The sequence below is a fragment of the Diuraphis noxia genome, unplaced genomic scaffold, assembly GCF_037042655.1.
Source record: "Diuraphis noxia isolate RWA-SAM2 unplaced genomic scaffold, SU_Dnox_SAM2 contig0001, whole genome shotgun sequence".
In the NCBI taxonomy this organism is placed as follows: domain Eukaryota; kingdom Metazoa; phylum Arthropoda; class Insecta; order Hemiptera; family Aphididae; genus Diuraphis; species Diuraphis noxia.
Genome location: NW_028301711.1, coordinates 64,855,688 through 64,878,416, shown reverse-complemented (window position 1 = coordinate 64,878,416; position 22,729 = coordinate 64,855,688). Strand labels below are relative to the sequence as shown.

Below are 22,729 nucleotides of genomic sequence, written 5' to 3'. Positions count from 1 at the left end.
ATGCAATTGATTTCAACGAAATACTGGTTAATGATTATAGTAAAAAAGTCTTCATCATTGATGAATCTGCAGATGTTATTGGCGTAAAGACCTAAGTGATTTAGGTGTATAATATTATTTATTTAAATTTAATGTTTATGTTATAATTATATTATGTTAATGTTATTCGTTAAATAAATAGTTTTTTTTTTTAATTTGTTTATTTATTATTATTTATCATAGATGCTACCTATGGTATACTATACTGGTAGTATACCTACTCAATTACCTATACATACTTGAATATTTATTTTTAACAGGAATGTTGACGCGATCAAAGTTATTTACTTATAACTTTTGTTATATTCAATTTTATTATAAATAACTTATGGTTGACACAACAATGAACGGTCGTATGACAATACTGTATTTGGATATTTATATTATGTTTTCATCCAAATAAGACATATTCTATGTTGACAAACGATCGTCGTTTTACGAGGTAAAGTTACGTATTATAAATTTTAATTTATACTATATGATAATCATTTTATTTTATCAATTAATAAGAGGTAGTAATTTGTTGATTACATACGTAATTTATATAAAATTGGCATTGTTATAAGTAACTTTATTATGTTATATTATATTCATAAGAAGTGTTATTGCATGAGCAAAATATATTTTATAACGATTTCTATTTGTTTTTGACAGTTTATTACAAATATTTAAATATGTCAATCCGTCTATGTACAGTATAATATACTTTTGAGCCCACTGTCGACGATATTTATATGGCTGATATTCAGTCAGGTACAAATTAACCAGATATGCGGGTACATTTAGAGGGTCATTTTAAAATGAATGCATACAATTGGTGTTTATGTAATAAATGTATTAGGTTTATCACTGACCAAGAGTGTATTTGTCGTTTTGAGCTGGAAAAATTACATTAATATTAAATTGCAACTGACAACTTTCACATAACAACAAAGAAAAACTGTATAACGGAGATAAGCTCATCTTCAAAAATTATTTTAGATGAAGAAGTGAGTAATAGTTTAGGCACTTACCCACGTGATACAAACCATTGATTCATTCTTTTTAAATTTGCTGTTCGATGTTTTTATTATATTTACACAACAAATTATTGTTAAATCAAAAAATAAAATTGAAAATTATTCACATGGCACAATTTTAGGGGTAAAATGTTCTTTGTTCTGTATTTGGATGCAACTCAAATAACGATAAGAAAAGGGCAACTTGCAGCCAATCTGAAAATATAAACTTCTTTAGTTTTCCAAAAAGAAATGAATCACCACTTAGATTTAATTAATGGTAAATGTTAAGATTTTGTCTCGAGTAGTGGATCTAGAATATGTTCAAAACATTTTCAAGAAAAAGGCTTTACAGATATTCAAGATTTTCAACTTAATTTTATAATTGTATTCTGTTCGAAATGTTAATATTGTTATTCTTATTACCTATTAGTTTTTATTATAATAAATATTTATACATCTAAATATATATTATACCTATACCTAAGCATAAAATATTATTTATATGAAATATCGAAAACATATTATCTCAATACCTATTATAATATCGTAATTAATATAAGTAATATAAATTAATTACGTACACAATAAAGATAACCCAAAAACTTATGATAATTTTCATAATTTTTAATTTTTATTTGATATAACAAAAATTATAAATAAATAACCTAAACCACGTCGGCGATTCAGGTTTAAATGTATTGACAGCCGCCGCATCGTGTGATCTAGTGACGTCACGCATCTACCTCTCTTAGGCTCTATCGCCTCAGCAAATCAACATATAACAAATTTTAGTACAACTGTTAGTTATACTAATTAATTATATATCAATTGAAGTTTAAGTTCATTTTTTTTTTTTTTTTTTATGGTACTTTAATAATAAAGTAAATACATGTATGCTAGTATAAATTATAATTAATATCAGTCCATTTTTTTTTATTTTACAGTTTTTCTTATTACAAATATTATTATACTATATTACTAATTACTATAACTATATTACTAATCACATTACTTATTACTATAACAATTATTATTTACACAATTTTCCTTAAGCATAATTAAAATAACTAACACTAATATTTTATTATTTACAAATAAATATACTACTTAAAATTAATTTTTAATTTTAATTATTTTGACCATGAATAGCATTTTGAATAAACATATCAATGTCAAATGAGGCAACATTCACATCGATAAGTCTTTGGATGGTTAGTTCATGCAAAATCAGCTGCCTGAACGACATCATGTGGTCCTGAGTAAAGTTAAATACTGCGCCTCTAGTCAAATATTCGGCGAAGACACACAAAAACACACCACAATCCTTTCCATTATCTTGACCTGGACATTCGACCGACAAACGTTTCCATCCAGTTTCGTTTGGAAGCGTTGAATTCAATTTATGCAAATGTTCTTCTTTTAAGTACTTCAATATTTTATCCATAAAGGTAGCTGGTTTTATCACATCCTTTAGGCTGTCGTAATAGAAAATTTGTTCTGTTTCCATATTGACATAAATGAGTGCCCAGTGGCGAAATCGCCCCTTATTACCAACAATGTTAATGGGTATTAGCAGTTTAGATTTGTTGAATATATTGACTTTTTTTGTCCAAGTTTTCACACCGTTAAAACCTGCTGTACAGTATTTGTTGAAAAAAAAAGTATCGAACGCATAGACTTCCGGATTCCTCCTCATTATCAGTTTTAGGTAACGATTAATAACTTCATCAGTGAGATAAAACTGCCTCTCAAGAATCACTAAAATCATAAAATATATTTGTTAGGTAAACAATAGAGTTTTTTTAATTTTATATTTGTTAAAACTAATGGCAGTAAGTAATAACATAAAAATAAGGTACCTAGGTAATATTTATAACTCTTGTGAGATCAGACTAATTTCTGATTTTTTATTCAAGTACTAAACAAACATGAGAATGAAGATTATGCCATGTAGTGACTTTTACTCAATAAACCAAGTCCCAGCTTTAAGATAATAAAAACATGAGGACAAAATGTGCAGATAACTGTTATGTAAAAGATCTGTTTTATACGCTTTAGAATGATTTCTATACATTGAGAACTGACCAAACGTTACCAAAAGGAAATTTGAGTTTTCCTATATAAAAGTACTCCTAACTGCTTACTAAACAGACCCCTAAACAATAGGTACTTAATAATCAGTTACATGTTTCATAGTTAAGTAACTTGGTTACAACTGACATTTCTAACTTATAACAATATTACATCATTTGCCAGTAACATTAAAATGTAACAACATAGTTTCAAATTTTGGACTGTAATTTTTTCTCACCTATAGCTTAATGAAACATAATGTTTTTATATTATATGCTTAACTAGCTGATCTCCATGTACTTAGTTGCCCCGTTAAAAATACCAGCTCTATATGATTCAAAATTGTTGTTTAATTTGTCGTTTAACATCAAGCATAGTCATGTTCAAAATTTACCATGACAAATTCCCGAGGATTTTCCCTATCTTAATATCCATTTAAGGTAATTAACACAATCATATAAAATACAGGACTAAAATTATATATTCAATCATAATATTTTATCCCATTTTTAGCTTTGTAAAGGTGATACAATTTTTAATTGTAACCTTATAACATTATTAATAATTATTTGTCCATGCATTTATAAATTGTATAACCAATAGCAACCATATAATAAACAAAAATATATTTAATATTATTATTATTATATTAATTATTAAATATATAAAAATCCCAAATTTGCAATAAAAAATTTAAGGGCCAATTATCAAGATAAAATATAGTCTGTAAATTCATGGGACTGTATAGCTTTCTGATGGTAAAAAATTTTTAAAGTCAGTTAGATAGATCAAGAGGTTAAATCATTCAAACAAACATTTTTTCTTCTTTATATTATTATAACCTTTTTAAACCTGGCAGAGTTCGAATTTAAAAAAAACTTTCTTAGTGAGAGCCTATATACTAAAACAACAAAACTGCTGTCTAAACTTCATACTGATACCTTCAGCAGAGCTGGATAGGCGATGATGAATCACTCAGCACAAGTAATTTTATATTTATTTATAGATGTCCTAGCTAAGAGGTTACCAATTAGATTTTTGGTGGACTAAATTAAGTTTTGGAATATTTATATTTTTATAATGTGAAATATTAAAAATCAAATAACTTTAGAACAACAGTTGGAAATTAGTGGACCACGGTCAAAATCTGGACTGTGAAAGCCAAACAACTAGACTGTTAGCGTACCTTACAATTTTTTTTTTCATATAAGTATAACAAAAATATGAGGATTTGACAAAAACTTGTACTCTGGACATAAATTATTTATTATTTCAAATTTTTGGACTCCAATAAAAACTGTATTAAACAATATAGATATGAAAAAGAAAAGATATATTATAATATTTGTAAATATACAAATTCAAATAAACATGGTATAGTATTTTCAAGAAAAATTAAATCTTATAAAATCTATAACATTTATGTTTAAATTTATTTTAATCATTGATCATTATCTACTATAATTAAAAATGTACCAGAAAATGACAAGAATATTAACTAAGGCATCTAGGTGTATTTTATTGATATTTTTAACTTTAAAGTTTAAGTAAGTTATTACCATTATTAAACTGTTTATGGTTTTGTTTGTAGATTTTAAAACGATCATGACTTACTTAAAAATAATATTAAATAAATCCTCCAAGATGCTCAAAGATAATATAATTAATATTCTTATATTTAAAATTATAGAGTAAACACATTCTATAGTGAATGTAAAATCTGGTATGATGTATGTTTGTAAGACGAAAAAAACAAATGTCCATGTGGTGTCAAAACAGTTAATTTATGTTAAACAAAAATATCTTTTGTAAAACTTCATTAAAAATATTTTAATAACAAAAATAAACAAATTCTATATATAAAAATAATAAAATAAAAATTTTGTTTATCGTCCTCAATATTTAGTTAAGATTTGGAATTAAAAAGTTTATTAATATTATATTATAACATAAGAAGTAAATACAATTTTTATTTATTATTAAGCACTATAAATCAATGATGTCCAATGTTACACACAATTCACCAATTTTTTAAACTTATCAATGCTACATTCTACATTTTTTTTTTTTAATTAATTTGTATTTATACTATTCAATTCATCAGTATTCAGAAAGATTGAATAAAAATGATTAAAAACATTTTTGTCTAAATACACCCTAAGTAGCCTAAGTCTCACTCCATTTTACATGTATTTTTAATTAATTTTAAATTTCGTGTTATTTATTATATCCATATTACAGTAAAACCACGCCAAGATGGAATCACTTAGGACCGTCCAATATTTCTGTCTAAACGGAATTTCTGACTCGAAGAGGGGCTCACATTTGTTTTGTATTTGAATCGGCACCAAAGAAATTGTTTGTATTATCAGGGTTTTTGTCTTACCGAAGTTTTATTGTATTTTATTAGATAATACATAAACTTAAATTATTTATGTTTTTAGAGCCCACAAAATTTCAAACTTAATTTACACAATTTTTAATAGCCAAATGTCCTATTTTATCGAAATAATGGCAGTCATCGTGTCAGATGGGCATTGTTCATTTGTCTATTTTAAATTTTAATAGATTAAAAAAGGATAGGGAATTTGTGAATTTCGACTAGAAGAGAATCCACATGGACTAAAATAACTTATACCTCCAAACAAATTATAATTAAATAAAAATAAAACTAATTATACCTTGAGACATGATAATTCGTAGAAATTAAGGATTGGAGTAAGTAAGTTTTTGACTATACAACAGCAGCGACCTAAAAAAAAAATCAGTCAAAAGTTTTATAATACATGAAAAAAAGAAATTATTACAAATAACTTACAATTTTATTCCAGTAATGAACCACAATGTGTGAAATTGTTCTGACTGTTGTAACCAAGCATCAAATTTTCTGTGAACAATTTTTATAACTCAGTTTATTTTTTTATAAATATAAATATATTTTTTTCTGTTAAGTTAAAATGCTAGAGAATTCAATACAAGGATCATTATAAATAGACCATACTATAACCAAAAAATTTAAAAATTATAAGATCGTAGATTTTTCATAAAAATTTAAATATATTTTATGATTAAATTGACACAAAATTAAGTTATTCTGTTTTAACTATAAAAATATTATTTTATCGTTTAACCACTATTAAATTGCAATAACCACACTCTGTCTCTTATTATAATATAAGGGGTAGCCTCAGACGGCAACCGATTTTCCTTCGGTTTGGTCAGATAGCACCTAATAATAAAAATCTGTTTTCATTATCAGTTTTTATTTTCTACGATGAACAGCGTTGAAAAAATTGCTTCATCATGTATTCATGTTAATGTTAGGAAAATGAAAAATAATAAATAAATAGGATATTAAATTGATTAAGTGAAGCTCCTGTAAATGCGGCACTCAGATAGAAAAATAACTAACTAATTAACCGTTGTTAAAAAATATTTCAATAACTACCTGTTAACTACCTATTATACTATATAATGATTATAATGTTCCTTGATGTATTAATAATGCATTATTTTTAACTTATTTTCATTAACTTTTACTTGTCGATGGTCAAGCCTGGAGGTGATTATTGATACAGGTGTTAGATTATAATAAATGTATTGTAAATCGTAAATCGTAAATCGTCATCCGATAAAGTAACTGCAACTTTAGAAATTGTCCCAGAAATCATAGAATATAATAAAGATATAACCTGAAGTCCGAATCTCAGAGAAATAGGAAATATTTTTTAAAAGAAAAATTAGATACGCGTTTACAAATTTACCTTAGTTGCGATTATTGCAACACGTATTTTAAATTTTTAATATGATAATTTTTTTAGGCTGGTAGTGGATACAAATTTTTTTCTAATCGATTTTCGTAGTTTTATGTATTGCTATAATAGTAACGCTAATCGGTAATCGGAAAAAAAATCCACAGACTAAAATATTACTCACAACCTCATTCACAAATATTTTTTAAACGATAATTGGTATCTATAATTACCGCATTATTAATATTTAATTACAAATACGTATATTATATTATATTATACTATATTATTATATTATATCATTCAATAAATTAATATAGTTGTTAGAAAAACAAAGTTTATAGTTTTTATTAAAAAATTATATTTTTAAATATTTTTTATCCTTATAATTTTAACTTAAAGTATCTATAAAAAATACCGAGTACCTAGTACCTATGTCCCATAGAGTATTTTAAATTTTTTTTCAAACACTTATGAGAAACCTTGTTTTAAATTTGCAATACTTAGGTATAGAAATTGAAAATTTTTTGCAGTTTTAGAAAATGTTTGTAATTGTTGGTATTAATTATTTTTGTTTTCCGTTATAATTACATATAAAAATGTCAACAGTTTTTTGTCTAATATATAAAGTCATAATCATGACGTTTGATTTATAAATAGCTCTGAAATATTTAAAATATTTTGAAAATGTTATCATGCATTCATACATAGAAAACATCATATAAACATTTGTTGAAAATTTCAAAAAACTACAAACAATTATATTATTATATGTTTTTACTGCGAATAGGTGCCTACGTTGTTTGATAATTATTATCTATATTTTGTATTATTGACGCATTAATTATTCGAAATATTTTTATATGCTATGTTTTTACTGTGGGTAGGTATTAATTAACGTTTAAAAATATATGTTCAACCATTTTCATGAGGTTGTGAGTAATATTGCGGTCTGTGGATTTATTTTCCGGGGTCGTTCATCGGGGGATTTTTTTCCCACGATTCGGCTGATCAACAATAAATACAAAAATTTTTTTATTAAATTACCAACAAAGTGGTAGCATGCTACATTTCTACTAAATATGTTTGCGCAGTAGTATGATAGATATTCAAAAACAAATAATACATATTAGACACAACACTACATACAGGTAATAATTTGTAATTATAAAATTATTATATTATTATTATGACAGTTATCATTATTATTTTTGAAAATAATATTGTAACAATTTTGTAGTAATTTTTTTACATGAAAATTGCTACATAGGAGATTCGTTATTTTTCTTCTAGAGAAAAATATCTAGTAACATGCCATTTATATCCGGTCATTTTAAATATTTTCTTTCATTAAGTTGATGAGATAGTGCGAAAAAATGTTGGGGAAATTAAAGTTTTGAAAGTTAGGATATGCTTATAGAGATTTTTCGGTTACGCGTATGCATACTTGCATGGATTCTCTACCATTGCTATGCACTTAAGATGTCGAAAAATTCTTCAAGTGAGCAATGTAATTTTCTCTCGTCAATTCCTAAGTGTAGCTTATATAAATATCAAGTGATAAGGGTTTAAATTTATAAATAATAGGTAAATATGCTGATTATAACCAATGTTTTGAATTTACACGGAACGACTAGGTATTGATTGTCTGCATGTATCTATTTCTCATGGAAATTTATTGAAAGATCAAAATAAATTCGCCTTCTTGGAAACCACTGAACAAGAGCGTTTGTGCGCATGCGTAAAAATGAAAAATTGCAAAAGTGGGGGTTATCGTTGAGCTATCTGACTCGATTAGCGACGCGACGGCCGATCATACTTTTGTTTTATGTAATTTTTTGATAAGTATCGTTGCAACCGTATACTGCGTTATCGGGTCATTGACCACAACAAACTCGTAACTGGGTGGTAGGTTTTTTAATTTACAGTTTCTTTATTTCTTCTTTTGTGATTTATTTAAAATTAATGTAATTCATGATAAAGTAACAGTAACTTTAGAAATATAATAGCAAAAGACATTACCTTTGTTCAAAGAATAATGAAGAAAATATTTGGAGTCTAGACCTATGCAAACACACGAACACTTATGAAGAACATTTTCAAGAAGAGAACTTTGGTAAGTTTGCTGTGCTTGTGCGTGAAAAAGTGAAAAATTTGAAATTTGGAAAGGTTAGAATCCATAAAAATATAAAATAATAACTTCCTCATTTTTTTCTTCATCTGCATACTACTTAACGTTAGAATACATGTTTCAAAATTTAAATAAAAAACGCAATGTAGGAAATTTAAACGAAGCTGTACCGAATAATTCCAAAGTCTGAGTCAGATACTGATCAGTATAATATCGTGTACCACATGTGTAATTTATCGAACGCTTAATATTGAACAGATACATATAGTACCTAATCTATTTTACCATTTTTTTCATAGAAAATCCCGATTAAAACACGAAGATCTTAGTGTGCAACATACACTTCAAATGCGCATTATAATATTTCAATTTTACAACAATTGTTAGTTGTTACTATTACTCTATTTTAGTACAACCTCTTTGACTCAAGCATAGTATGACCCATCCTCTCCGGGTGTTATGATTAGTGTCATGTCTATGACTACAGTTCTACTCTAGCTTATGGCTACCATTTGTAACCATTTGCCAATGCGACACAATTAATACATGACGGAAATAGAATATCTGTGTTCTCTCGATCTGTTTTTTACGATATTCTAATTTTTAAATGAGTTATGCGTATGTAGAATATTAATATTTTAAAATTCTCATAAATCCACAATTTAAAAAAAAAATGGTCGGTCATCCCCACCAACGTGTGTCAAGAATATATCAAACGACTGACTACTTTTTGGTGTCTAGAAATCGATGATATTTATATGAATTATAATCTAATGCAGAGGTTTCCAAACAGTTTTTTCCTTGGCGACACATTATTATAAGCAGGGAAATTACATTGTAAATTAGCCGAGACGGTTGACTATGGCCAGATTGAAGGGACTCAAGGAAATTTTGTTACAACGTCACAACGACAATTGCTGTTGAACAAATTTTATTAAATCAATGACAAATTAATAAAATTTAAAATGTCGATTTAAAATTAGAAATTTAATTTTTTAGTATATGTACGGGTTTTTATTAAGTCGTTAATAAAAAAAAACATTTATAATGGTTAGAGGAAATAAAAATTGAAGCCTGGAGCCTTACATGTCACTTTCTTAAATAAAGATGATACAATCAAATATGTTTGTTGTCTAATGTTTTACAAAAAAAATCAATATATTATTGTTATATTGTATTATCTAAATTTGATTATTTTTAATGTGCTATCAATATACATCATTTATCAGGTAAACAATACAATAATGATAATTATCAAATGACCATAATTATATTATAAAAATAAGAAAAAAGGATAAATAAGAACCAATAGCTAAACGGATACATATCGAACAGAGGGTTGGTAAAAATATAATTATTTATATCACAATAAAACAATTAGAAATGATTTCTGAAATTTTCTCTCCACGTATATTGTAATGCGCTTTAGGCAATAATACATATATTATTAATCGAAAAAGAAAAAAATTATAAGGCAAAAACAGCTGTAAAAACTTGTAGCAAGTTAATTAATATTATAAGAAAAAAATGAACTGTTTGTAAATAACATTATTACTTTAGAATTTAAAATTTTCACATTAGACAAATTACTATATCAAATTCAAACATCAATAATAATTGATATCATACATTATACAGTGCGGTATGAAACTATGAAGAAAAAATAATTAGTTTAGAAAATTTACCACTCGAGTGCTAGTAATTCTTATTAACCAGTAACCACACTATGGTTTTAACCACGGACAAAGAAATTATATATTATAATAGAGAATAGAATGAACAGATTTAAAATAAAATGGTCGGCGGACTTCTAGCGCCTCCAGTGGTTATAATTGGCGTTTATTTCGTAAACTTTCTAATATCTTTGTATTGCCCATGTCCTTTTGATGACTCGTGGTTGTTTAAATTTAATAATATATTATGTATAAATTATTTGTTATAAATCTGTGATAAGGCAACTTAAATGATTGTGTCACTGATCCTAGGAATAAGCTGATGAGAGATCGTGATGGAAACGTGATCGCGCACCAATCAGCTTTAAGTTACAAAAGTGTTATGCCACGTCATCAGTGTTCGAGCTGACACAGTATTGCCCAAATCGGCATTTCGACTAGAGGTTTTACTATTTTAACATAATTTTTACCAATTTTAATCTAATAAATTAATTCATGAAATTTGAATTCTGTATAGTCGAACAAAAAGTTCCCTTCAACAGTCAATCAACAAACACAAGTCACAGAATGATATATTTGGAGTGCATTGATTAAGTTACTCCAAATAGGAAATGGATTTTTAAAACATGTGGTAAGTGAACCAATTATACAAATATAGTATTTAGCAGTAGAATTAAATAATAATATCACTGAGGTAAAATTAAATCTGAGGCCAGTGTGCAAAATGTATTTGTGGTCTCAAATTAATAAAATAATTTGTATGTTCTAAGTGAAGGGTTCATTCTAAGATTAGTGTATTGGTTTTACAAATATGATGGGTTTGTGTGTATGATTAATACCTACATAATGTTTTCAACTTTGAGGGTGGTTTCTAGACAGAAAATTGGATTTTGTTGGTACTTTTCAGAGTAACACTTAAAATTTTTCAAGTATAGAAAATATTTAATCTAAAATTAGATGTAACTGAATAGCAAACAATAACAAATACTTTAAACGACTTTTTCCTCCTAAAATGTAGAAAAAAAAATGTCTGAAAATTGTGAACCCGTCATGGATCACTGCAAACTTCTCACCATTGGTATTGACTGAGCGTCGTCTTCACCCCATTATTTTTTGTAATGTAAATTTTTAATTATCAGAACAGCTGCTTACATTTTTTTTTGTTAACAAAGGACATTTTTAGTTTATAATTTCAAGTGAATTGATCTGTTATAAAAATTAAAAGCAAGTTTATTATCTAGGGCATCTCATGGGCTTTTTATTATATTTTAAATTTAAAACGAGTTATTAAAATTGTAAATCGTTTGTATATATCAAAAACTCATAACTCACATTAAAATTAAAATATATTAAAAAGCCCATAGCATTTGCTATGCTACACACTTGACAACATGAGAGTGTGGAGTCCTCTTAAAAACAAAATTTTTTTTTACAATTCACACATTTTAAGACAAACTCACAGGTAAAATAACAAGTTCTCTTATTTTGTAATTAATTATTATTTTATGTTTACTATGAATTGTAATTATAAATAGTTGACAATTTCACCAAGAGTTATATTTTATCATTTCATATACAATATACAATTTTCAAAATTTCTTATCTCATCGAAATATTTTCAATTTTTTTTTTTTAGTTTTATTCTAATCAATATATTTATTTTTTCATGGATCGGATAATGTTTATAATTTTAATACAAAATTCCTTATAAATTTTGTTTCTAAGAGTAAAACTATAAAAGATACATGGGAATAATTGTTTTTAATCCTTTCAAATTTAACCCGTCATTGGTATCGTGGTGAGCGCAGCGCTCACCTCGTTAGTATTTTAAAAACCATTTTTTTTATTGTTTACTTGATTCATTTATTACTATTTCAACCTTCAATCAATGTGTGTCCAAATATACTTTTGTAAATATTATAATTTTATAAATATTTCTTGATAAGATATCAGCGTTTGCAATGTTAGCATTATAATTTATTCTGTGGCATTATCCATAATGTGAAAGTTATACTCACCCATTAGTATCAACGTAATATTTTTTTTTTAAAATGAACAATGAATAATAATTATTGTATTATTATAATATTATGTATAAAAAATGATAAAACATGATTTAAAAAAATATTTATCGAAAGACCTATGTTTATGAGAAACGTCTTAACGTATTGTAGTTTTTAATTTTTTTAGGCTAAAATATTTATAATTTAGAAAAATTGCATATTTTTAATAAAAAAAAATAAGAACATAAATAATTTGGTGTTGGTTTCAATTTTCAATTTTGATTATTTCATGAATAATGATTAAAAAACGAGGTGAGCGCGGCGCTCACTTGATACCAATGGCGGGACGTTGCATAACGATACCAATGACGGGTTAAATATTGTCACTAAAAGTTGAATGTAATTTTGCTGTTCAAAATTTATAAAATATTAAATTTTTATAGCTAAGATTACAAAATTTCATACAAGGTTTCTCATAATCAGCAAATACTGTAACAAAAAAACCTTAAATATAATCTTTATGTATAAACAGTATTTTAATTTTTTAGACATTGAGATAAATTTGCAAGAAATTAAAATCTTAAGGATTAAAGTTATTTTGTTTTAGGTTATTTAAAAAATCATTTGTGGGTACTTGGAACTTAAAATTAATGTATGAAATTTTTTTATCAATATAGGGAACATTTTTTTTTTTTTGGAGACAAAATGTTGAACATTACATCTCAGATACTTTAAGATAAATTAATTAGGCTTTAATATGAATGACTAGCATAAATACCAAAATAATGTTCACTTATTATCCCTCATATAATCTTAATAATGTCGATATTGTTATAGATTTTATCATAATATTTATAAAACATAACCCATATTATATTATAAGAATGGTCTTTCTATGTTAAACAGCAGATGCAAAGGAAAAATGTAGTCTTTAATTATAAAAGTACTGTAATTTATAACACCTAATTAATAAATTGTCTGTTATATAAATTAATAAAAACTGAATGTTGTTTAATTTTAGCACCAAAATCAGACATATAATAAATATAATAAATATAAATATTTATAAGCTAGATTTATAATATAGTTAAGAATTTATGTATAAGTAATTATATATGAATTTTACTTCATTGTAAATGTCAAGTTTTCATAGTTTATACCAGTAGCGCTGATCACCTAATTTATCTATGACATAGCAATAGGTCACATACTCATAGTACATCTTTTAGATAGGAGTGGGGGGCTACTGTAAGACACTGCATCCAGAATACAAACTTAATATAAACTTAAAAATATATGATTTTTACACATTAAATAACTTAATTTAAGATGCTATGATTTGCATCTGATACTTAAATTATAAAAACGGGACAATAATGATGGGGGCGACTCTTGATGTACGATCTCGTATTGTATTGTATGCAATTCGCCGCCGTTAATTCTACTAAAAAAATTTTTAAGGTTATATGTAATAGTATAATGTATACATACAGTATTAAAAATATTTAAATTAAATAGTGTTTACTTTGTAGATTTATAAAATAATGACACTTTTAGAGTTAACCGTATTATTAATATTAACACAAATATTAAATCAACGTTTTCATTTTGTTATCCGACAAATTACGTCTACAAAATAAGATTGAGTGTTTCCATTGCAATAATAAAAGAATAGGTATGCCACAAATATCAAATAATTTCATAAAACATACAAAAAATGTTTGATTTACAGACATCAGAGCATTTAATTATAAAACTAACATACTATTTAATCATATTAAGCATCCCGAATTCATAAAATCTATCAACCAACTAAGATTTAGTTACAAATAACTTAAAATCTATAATATTGCATATATTTTGTATAAATATTTAGTTTCTAACACCCAAATGTGTATAGTACATAATATTTCAGATAAACCGACTGTTCACAAAGTTTATTGTATGGATACATATTTTGAACTTATTCTAAGATTATATTAATATTTTAAACGTATAAGTGCATACATATTTTTTTAAAGCTTACACATACAGCGATATTATTAGATATGAGTGCAGTGAAAAATCTTAAACTTATAAAAATAAACTAATACACTATATGGAAGATAATAGAAAAAAGTGAAATATTTAACAAATATTTTAGAAATAATTATAAAATAAAAGCCTAACATATATTGTAAAAATATTATTCTTATTATCTGATTTGCGTTGAAACACTTCTCTGATTGTCTACACTATAAAGGAAATTAGCATATTTTAAGTTTAGTGCTGCAAGTGCAGTTTAACCCTGCAGCTATTGACTCTACTAATAATAATCATAAAAATAATAAATATAAAGAAATGAAAAGAATTGCTGAAGACAAGTCAAAAAAAAAAAAAAAAAAAATTAACCTCATTAGATTAAATAAAAAGATTCTTGCATTTTGAATGTTGCTATTGATGTCCGGAAAGAATTTTTAGATTTTTTATCAAAAATTGGGATAGAAAACTTAATGAAGATAAGACTGTCAAGGCTGTTACACCAGATTTTTTGAAAAACAATTAAATCCTAAGTATAATGGATCTCAATCATCAGAAAAAGAATCTGATTTAATGTTTCAGTATCTCTACTATTTAAAGTCAAACAAGGTTGAGCACATTCAAAATAATTTTGAACCCTAGTTTGTTCATACAATGCATAAAATATATTTTTAATTTTAATTATATTTAAAACTTATGTTATGTAATTTTACAAATTCATATAATGATGCATCACCTATTCATAGCAAAAAAGTTATCCTATTTTTTTTAAACTCAAGTTATATGTGTAGTGATTTGAATATGATTATGTGATAATGATTTGTATAACCTTAAAATATTGTAACATATAAAAATTTAGTTAATCCTTTTAAGGAAACGTCTGCGTAATGCTGTATACCAAAATACAACAATATGGAAACTTATAATTGACTTATCAGTTTAAGTTATTTTTATTTTTTCAATATTTAAATAGCCAGTTATATATGGTTGAAAAAAAAATTTAATTTTAATGCAATATTAATGCATCATCAAATTCTTATTATATATTTAAGTAATTTTGATTTGATTAAAAATAAAAATGATAATAATTTATTTAAAATATATATATATACCTATATAGTATATATAGCCTCGAATTAAAGACTAAATGTTAATATGTATGTAAGTACTACTTTTGTACATATTTTCTGAATAATACCAGTGAAATTTTTCTATAATTGCGTTCATCTTGTAATTTTTGTTTTTGTAATTAAATTTAATAATTATGTTTATTAATATAGATAAAAACTTTTAATTAAAAAAAAAATAATTAAGATTATGAAAACAAAAAAATAAAAAAAGTCAAGTTAAAGAATGAGAACTTACATAACATTAACTTTTTAACATGTTTGTATATTTTTTAAAAATGATATAAGGTATTATTATTATAAAAAGTATTTAAATAAAAAATGAATATAGATATGTAGCATCAAATTTTAAAAGTTAACTACTTTTCTTGATTTTTGTCGCTGCGATGTCATCACTAATATCATAATATCACCAACTGTCCAGCATGTTACAGTCAACTGATAAAAATCGTAATCTTATGATTTACTTTAGGTATGAATGTTAGTAACCAGTAACAAGATCAGAACAGTGATAACATGATAAGCAAAAACACAGCTTTCAGTGTTTCGTTTTAAATTCACAATACTTATTTATAGTTGTCACATAATAAACAATTTTTATGAGTTTTATTTAAATTTTACTACTTTTTAATAATAATTATATACACTAAAATAATGTATACATTTGTGAATTTTTTTAATTAAAATATAATTTTTAACGCATAAAACATATTAATAAAAAAAAATATTGTTTTTAATGTTTTATAAGTACAAAGTTTTGAATTAAATATGAGTTTGTAACATGTTTTAAATGTCTGATTAAAACCAATTCATTTTAACATAACAATCTTACTCTTAGGTATATGAGACAAAGTATGGTATATATTTCAGGTCTTTCAAGACCTGAAGAAATCATTTTTGCAAATCAATAGATAAAATTGTTTTTGAAGCGCATATTTTTTTAGAATACTTGGCCGCTTACCTTCCAATTTGCACCTAAATTCTCTCCACACAACCTACAAAGTAGTTCTTACTGTTTAACTACAGTAGACAAGAACTGTTGGTATGGATGGATGCAAGATTCAATTTATGTCTGGAAGCCAATCGACACTGATGAATTGCAAACAGATTTCTGATGCACCGAATCTAGAACCGAGAGAAAATCATTAGAAATATGTTCAACCTTTTCATGGCAAATATTAGGTATTCAAATAATAATTCATCGTCATTGCCGAAGTCGATGCCACAGAAGTCTACTCGGACAACTAGCATTTTGGTCGGCGTCACATCGCACGTACAAGAAAACATTTCTCAGGAACTCGTGTCTCGATGGGGTGGCGGGGGTTGTCTCGAAAAATATTTTAATCGACACTGCCGAAACGTATAGCGCAAAGCTATAATACTTTCGGACAAAACGTTATCGTCAACATGGACATTGGATTGAACGCGTTTCAGACGATGGCGTATGCCGGCCGCACTTTTGGCGTAGGAACTTATAGCACGACATACGTCATAACAATCGTCGGTCGGGCAAGAGGTACACGCCATGTTCTCAGATGTATAAAAATCATGAAAATATGGTGTTTTTCAGATTGAACGCGGTTAATACGGAGATTTACGGACGTTTCAAGCCGATTCGTTAAAACGAGCGGTGACGCTGACCACCCCTAACGACTCGGACGCGGACGCAGCGTCCATGTTGGTGCGGACCGACAATGATAAATTGATGAACATAACAACGACAAATGAACGTCGTACGACCGTGAGAGTTACATCATCCCGTGCCGTTGTTTATACTTACGTACCAAAAAATAGGCGATCGTCAGACTGCTGTTCTCAAGGCGAGTGGGTCACAAATATAAAAAAATTCCGATTACCGTTCACGGACGACGTGTTTACAGCGCTGACGGGAATCGAAATGGCGTCAGTAATGTGTAAACAACTGGTCCTCGGACGTCGCAGCGGCACTGGCCTCAGTCCGACAGTGTGGCATGCTGATTCGGAGCTTCCCATTGGTCGACGAGTGACGTTCCGTTTGTATCGAACGTTACGAGTGAAACGCATCGGAACAACCCTATGGAGGTAAACGTAGTACGAGTGGAGGTTGTACAATATTGTAATACACGATGTATTGATATACCGTCGACAATCTGCAGTAGTTTGCTGCGTTCACAGAGTTTTCTCGACGATTGATCAGCAAATAATTGAACGAGAACATCGTCAAAAGTGTCCCTATAAGGTTAGGTTAGGTATACCTAAAGGTATACCTTTCTAGTACCTACTTCAGAAACAAAATTAGGTATTAAAAAAAAATAAAAAATAAAAAAATATTCAACGCAGAACAAAATTATTTTAACACTTGCTCAAATATTTAACAAGACTAACTAGCATAGGCTCGACCGGAATGTTTTAAGGGGCATATAATAACATAATTTCAAACGTATGTAGGTATATATAAATATTTAATTATGATAAAATGTTCGAGTAGATCTTTACAACTTGACGATTTTATTTGTCGTAATAGTAAAATAAAATTAGAAATATTTGTGTACCATTAAATCGATTTTATTGATTTATTCATTTAACAAAAACACTGTGCAAAGTAATATGTACTATGGTCTATGACTAGCGAGTTAGCTGGTTGGTTAGCTTAGTTAACTCGTTAACTGTAAAATTAGTTCAATCTGTAGCAGGAATGATTCGTCTAGAGTTTACACCTAAAATTATTTCAATTTTATCAACATTTGCTAATACCCCCGAAGAGATGTTAGTATCTGAGATAAAGCTTTTAAAATATTTACCCGCTACCGATGGTAAACCGAATAGTAACACTAATAATGAATCAAGTCATGAATGGCTAGAATATATAAAAGCAAATAATTACATAAAATCATTTAATGGATTTTTTACTCTACTGAAATTATTCAGTGTAATACCAGTTACAAGTTGTTCCTGTGAACGGGTATTTTCTAAATTAACAATAGTAAAAAATAAGTTAAGGAGTACTATACATCAAGGCCGACTTAATAGTTTATTATTAATGTTTACTGAACAAAAACTAACATCTATAGTATTAATATTGATAAATTCAAAATTAATGGAAATAGGAGAATTAATTTATAATTCTTAAAATATTGAATGTAATAACTAATAACACATTGTAATATATATAATATTATGTATGTACAATTTTTTGTTCATTAAACCAAGTTTTTTTTTTTAATTTTTAGGTATTGTGTTTTCTTCATAATATTTTATTTTTAAAAAAATATGTCTAGAATTAACTTATTAATGTTGAGTGCACGTACATTGTACGTCGTACAACTTGATTTTATATACTCAGTTTTTAATTTACAATTATAGTATAAATTAATGTGTTTTAAAAATATATATATATATATAAGGGCACTGTCCAAGTATTGGGGCATTAATTGTTACTAGGCTCTACCGGAAATTGAAGTCTGCGCACGCCTATGCTAACTAGCTATATATGTATCACCGTGGGCTAGAAGGAATTTGTTGTTTTATTAAGGATTACAGTAATTTAAGGCATTTAAAATCGCATAGATATTGTTATAATTTATAATATTTGATACAATTTTAAAAATAACTAAATTATTGGAAACGAACGGAATAACCGGTGCGATCGGCAATATAGTAACTGAAATGTACTGTTTGTTTTCGTTAGCATATTCATTATTCAATACAATTTAGTTTATTTTCTTTTTATATAAAATATGCTTGTAAATAGCACTTAAAACACAAAATAAAATATCGTATGTGACATTAAGGAAGTTTGAAACTATTTTGTGGTTGTGGTGTATCATTTATTAGTTTTAATTTGTGAAAAAAGAACATTAAAATTATTCTATATAGATAAGTAACTAACTATATCGTAAGAAGACTAGAACTATGTAGGAACCTACATGATAAATAATAATATTATATCTTAAACATATAAATATATAATTAGTCAGAGATGTTTCTGGCATGGAATGTAATGCTACTTTAAATAATGAAAGCACATCAATAATAATAATGTAATTTATAAATCATGAACAATAGTTTGACACACATAGTGGTAGCACATAACCATCCATCGGTGTTGATTTCAAATTTATAAAAAAATTATAAATCAGGCTCCAAATATTACGCGAACAAATTTATAATTCCGCTTTATGTGTATAAGACAGACGTACCCAACTAGAGTACCACGAACTTTAATCAGGGTTCCGTGTAATTATTTTAAATACCTATATTCTTAATTAAAAATATATATGGTTATTTTTCAATCTAATAATTTGTTTCATACAATATACTATGGATATGCTAATGCTACATATGTCTATTGTCATCTATACGTCTTATTACTTTTGTTTATACTTATATGGCACTTATCACTCATGCACAGCTAAATAAAACTAAGTAGACTATAGGATATCTCGGATTTTTAGAAAATGACTAAAAGTGCCGTGAGCCAAAAAGGAAGGGACACTCTAGTTTTTAATTCAAAGAGAAAATTGATAGTATTGGACACGGGCACTATTCTTGTAATAGCCCAAGTAGTCATATAATATGTAATGCTTCTAATTTAAACTTCAGTGATTTTTTTCTACAGGTAAGCGGTAAGGACTAGAATCAAGTTGGAGAATTCCAAAAATCAACATGGAAAATTCCCAGTAATTTTCAAAAGCAACAACGAGGATACCAAAGAAAGAAAATTAAGAAAAATCTGGAGTTTTGAAGCAAAATTAGTTTTCGAAAAAATTGAGTTTTTCTGTTCTAACTTGACATACTCATCAAAAACACGATAATAAAATTGTAAATTATTTTGTTTTAAAAAGTCCTGTTAATATCTACCTCAAAATTTAATACAAACCTAAAATGGATTTCCTTCTTTTAAAAAAAAAGGAATACAGTTCATCACTAAAAAATCAAATTAATTTATCATGAGCATTTGTGCTCATGGACGACGATTGAGACTTATTAGCACTGATGTAAATCCGCTTTAAGGTCGCCACAACACACCGTAACGCTGGAGGGAAAATTATTTTGCGTCACGGTGGAGGTAAATGTCCGACCGTGTTTTACAGTTACCTCCAACGCTACCACTCAGCAGTGTGTCCACCTTAGGCGTTCCAAATGAAGTTACATCCAAGACATTACGACTTAAAAAATAACGTTATTACTAAGCATCGAGCTGGAGGTAGGCGTCAGCCGCGTAATTTAGAGGGGATGAGTGTGATAGATCCTACAAAATTTTTAATTTACTGCTAACGTTTTACATTTGGTGGGTTAGGTTCCTAATTACGCTATTGGTAGGCACAAGTCGTAGGTATATGATTTATCTTCTTGGAAATCTTGATGCTTGTCCAGTTTAATTAGCATTCGGTGCTTATTGAACAGAACATTATCTAAACTTACAACCATAGGGCATAGAGAATTGTGTCTGATAAATGACAGTTGGAATGAGATATAAAGATGTGGGTTATGAATTTAAATACAATTGTTGTTTTTTTATTTATTGTACATTGGTACTTTGTACTTATCTAGAAGCTGTAAAATATACAGAGTACATTTACAGTAAAGGCAATATTTAAATTATTTTATATAATATTTTTAGTACTTTTACCTACCTGAAACAGGTACCTAACTTGCTGGTTAGAATAGCTGTATTGAAAATTTTAAAATATATTACTATATACTACTCGTGATTATTAATTTTTAACTGAAATAGTAAATAAAATATTTACATGGAGTTGTAGCCGCTGAGTACTACAGAATTTAAAACCACCAGTCAAGAAGCAATTCCTTACAATGATAAACAGAAAAAAAATTAAGCTATGAAATTAAAAACCAATTTCTTAATTATGATTGAATTATAAATATGTTGAATAGACAAAAAGCATTTACGCAGAATTATTTTTTCAATGTTTTTAAGCAATCGTAGAGTACCTAATCACCTATTACAAAAAAGTTAGTGAATAATATTTTTGAGGGAACGGCATATCGATTTGTCTAAATATTGTCTCAAAACAATTTGATGATCATTTAATTTTATTACATTTTTTTGTCTATTTTGAAGGTCAAATTGTAATAACAATAAAATATAATATCAATATCTATATGTCATTCCCTCGAAAATATTATTCTCCATCTTTTTTGTAATGATTGATTTTACTCTAAGAATAAATACTTATAAACATAGAAAAAATTATTCTGAGTAAATGCGTTTTGTCTATGTTAAGCGTTTTCCTCTTAATGAAAGCTTCAAATGCATTAAGTGTTTAAAAAATGTTAGTTACCATGATACCTATTATATTTTCATAATTAGGAGATTTCAAATGCAACTAATGTTAAATGTAGAAGATTTAATTATTCATTAAATACATAAGGCGTGTAGCTAAATACAGTTATAATTTTGATATTAGATATACAAAATTTGAATGTTTGATTAGCTTTTGAAAATAAGATAAATCGAAAAATAACAATTGAATTAATATCATCGATCAATATGAAAATAGGCCCCCTAATATTTATTCTGCACATTTAATACAGTCGGAAGTCCTGAAGACATAAATTTCATTTTTATTGTTTATATTTTTTAATTTTTAGAGAATTTAATACAAATAACAAATAATTATGTTAAAAATAATTTATTTTACTGTAATTAAAAAAAAAAAACAAAACAAAAAATTAGAATAACAAGAATAATGTATTTAGGCTTAATAGTTGTCAATTATAATTGATGACCTCTTAAAAGATATTAATAATTTAGTGCAAGTTTTAATGTTTTATAGAGCCTAATAATATATTTAACCTTCTTAGCACATTTAAGATTTGTTCTTTAATAATGAGTAAAAATTGTACAAATTTACCAGATTTAGCTAAGTTCTTCATAACATTACTTTTTCAATAATTTAATACTAAAT

General features: G+C 26.7%; 2 protein-coding genes across 3 annotated transcripts; one reads left to right on the top strand and one right to left on the bottom strand.

Annotated features, from left to right (window-relative positions):
- Positions 1–1,649: 1,649 nt before the first annotated feature.
- LOC149061294 (sentrin-specific protease 1-like) lies at positions 1,650–16,919 on the bottom strand. Its single transcript, XM_089216699.1, has 4 exons — positions 16,780–16,919; positions 5,932–6,000; positions 5,795–5,865; positions 1,650–2,798 (listed from the first exon to the last, which is right to left on the bottom strand). The coding sequence occupies exons 3-4, from the start codon at positions 5,802–5,804 to the stop codon at positions 2,167–2,169; spliced, it is 642 nt and encodes a 213-aa protein (XP_089072825.1). The 5' UTR covers positions 5,805–5,865; positions 5,932–6,000; positions 16,780–16,919; the 3' UTR covers positions 1,650–2,166.
- On the top strand, positions 8,687–21,509 carry LOC149061293 (uncharacterized). 2 transcript variants are annotated; one of them, XM_089216705.1, is made up of 5 exons: positions 8,687–8,981; positions 10,982–11,112; positions 11,187–11,300; positions 17,389–17,879; positions 20,416–20,640. In XM_089216705.1, exons 4-5 carry the CDS (start codon positions 17,494–17,496, stop codon positions 20,417–20,419), a joined length of 390 nt encoding a protein of 129 aa, XP_089072831.1. In that variant the 5' UTR covers positions 8,687–8,981; positions 10,982–11,112; positions 11,187–11,300; positions 17,389–17,493; the 3' UTR covers positions 20,420–20,640. The 2 variants fall into 2 exon arrangements, 1 of the variants encoding a protein (XP_089072831.1); XR_016189589.1 differs by lacking the exon at positions 17,389–17,879 and adding an exon at positions 21,204–21,509 and having other exon boundaries at positions 8,694–8,981; positions 20,416–21,003.
- The last annotated feature ends 1,220 nt before the right edge of the window (positions 21,510–22,729 follow it).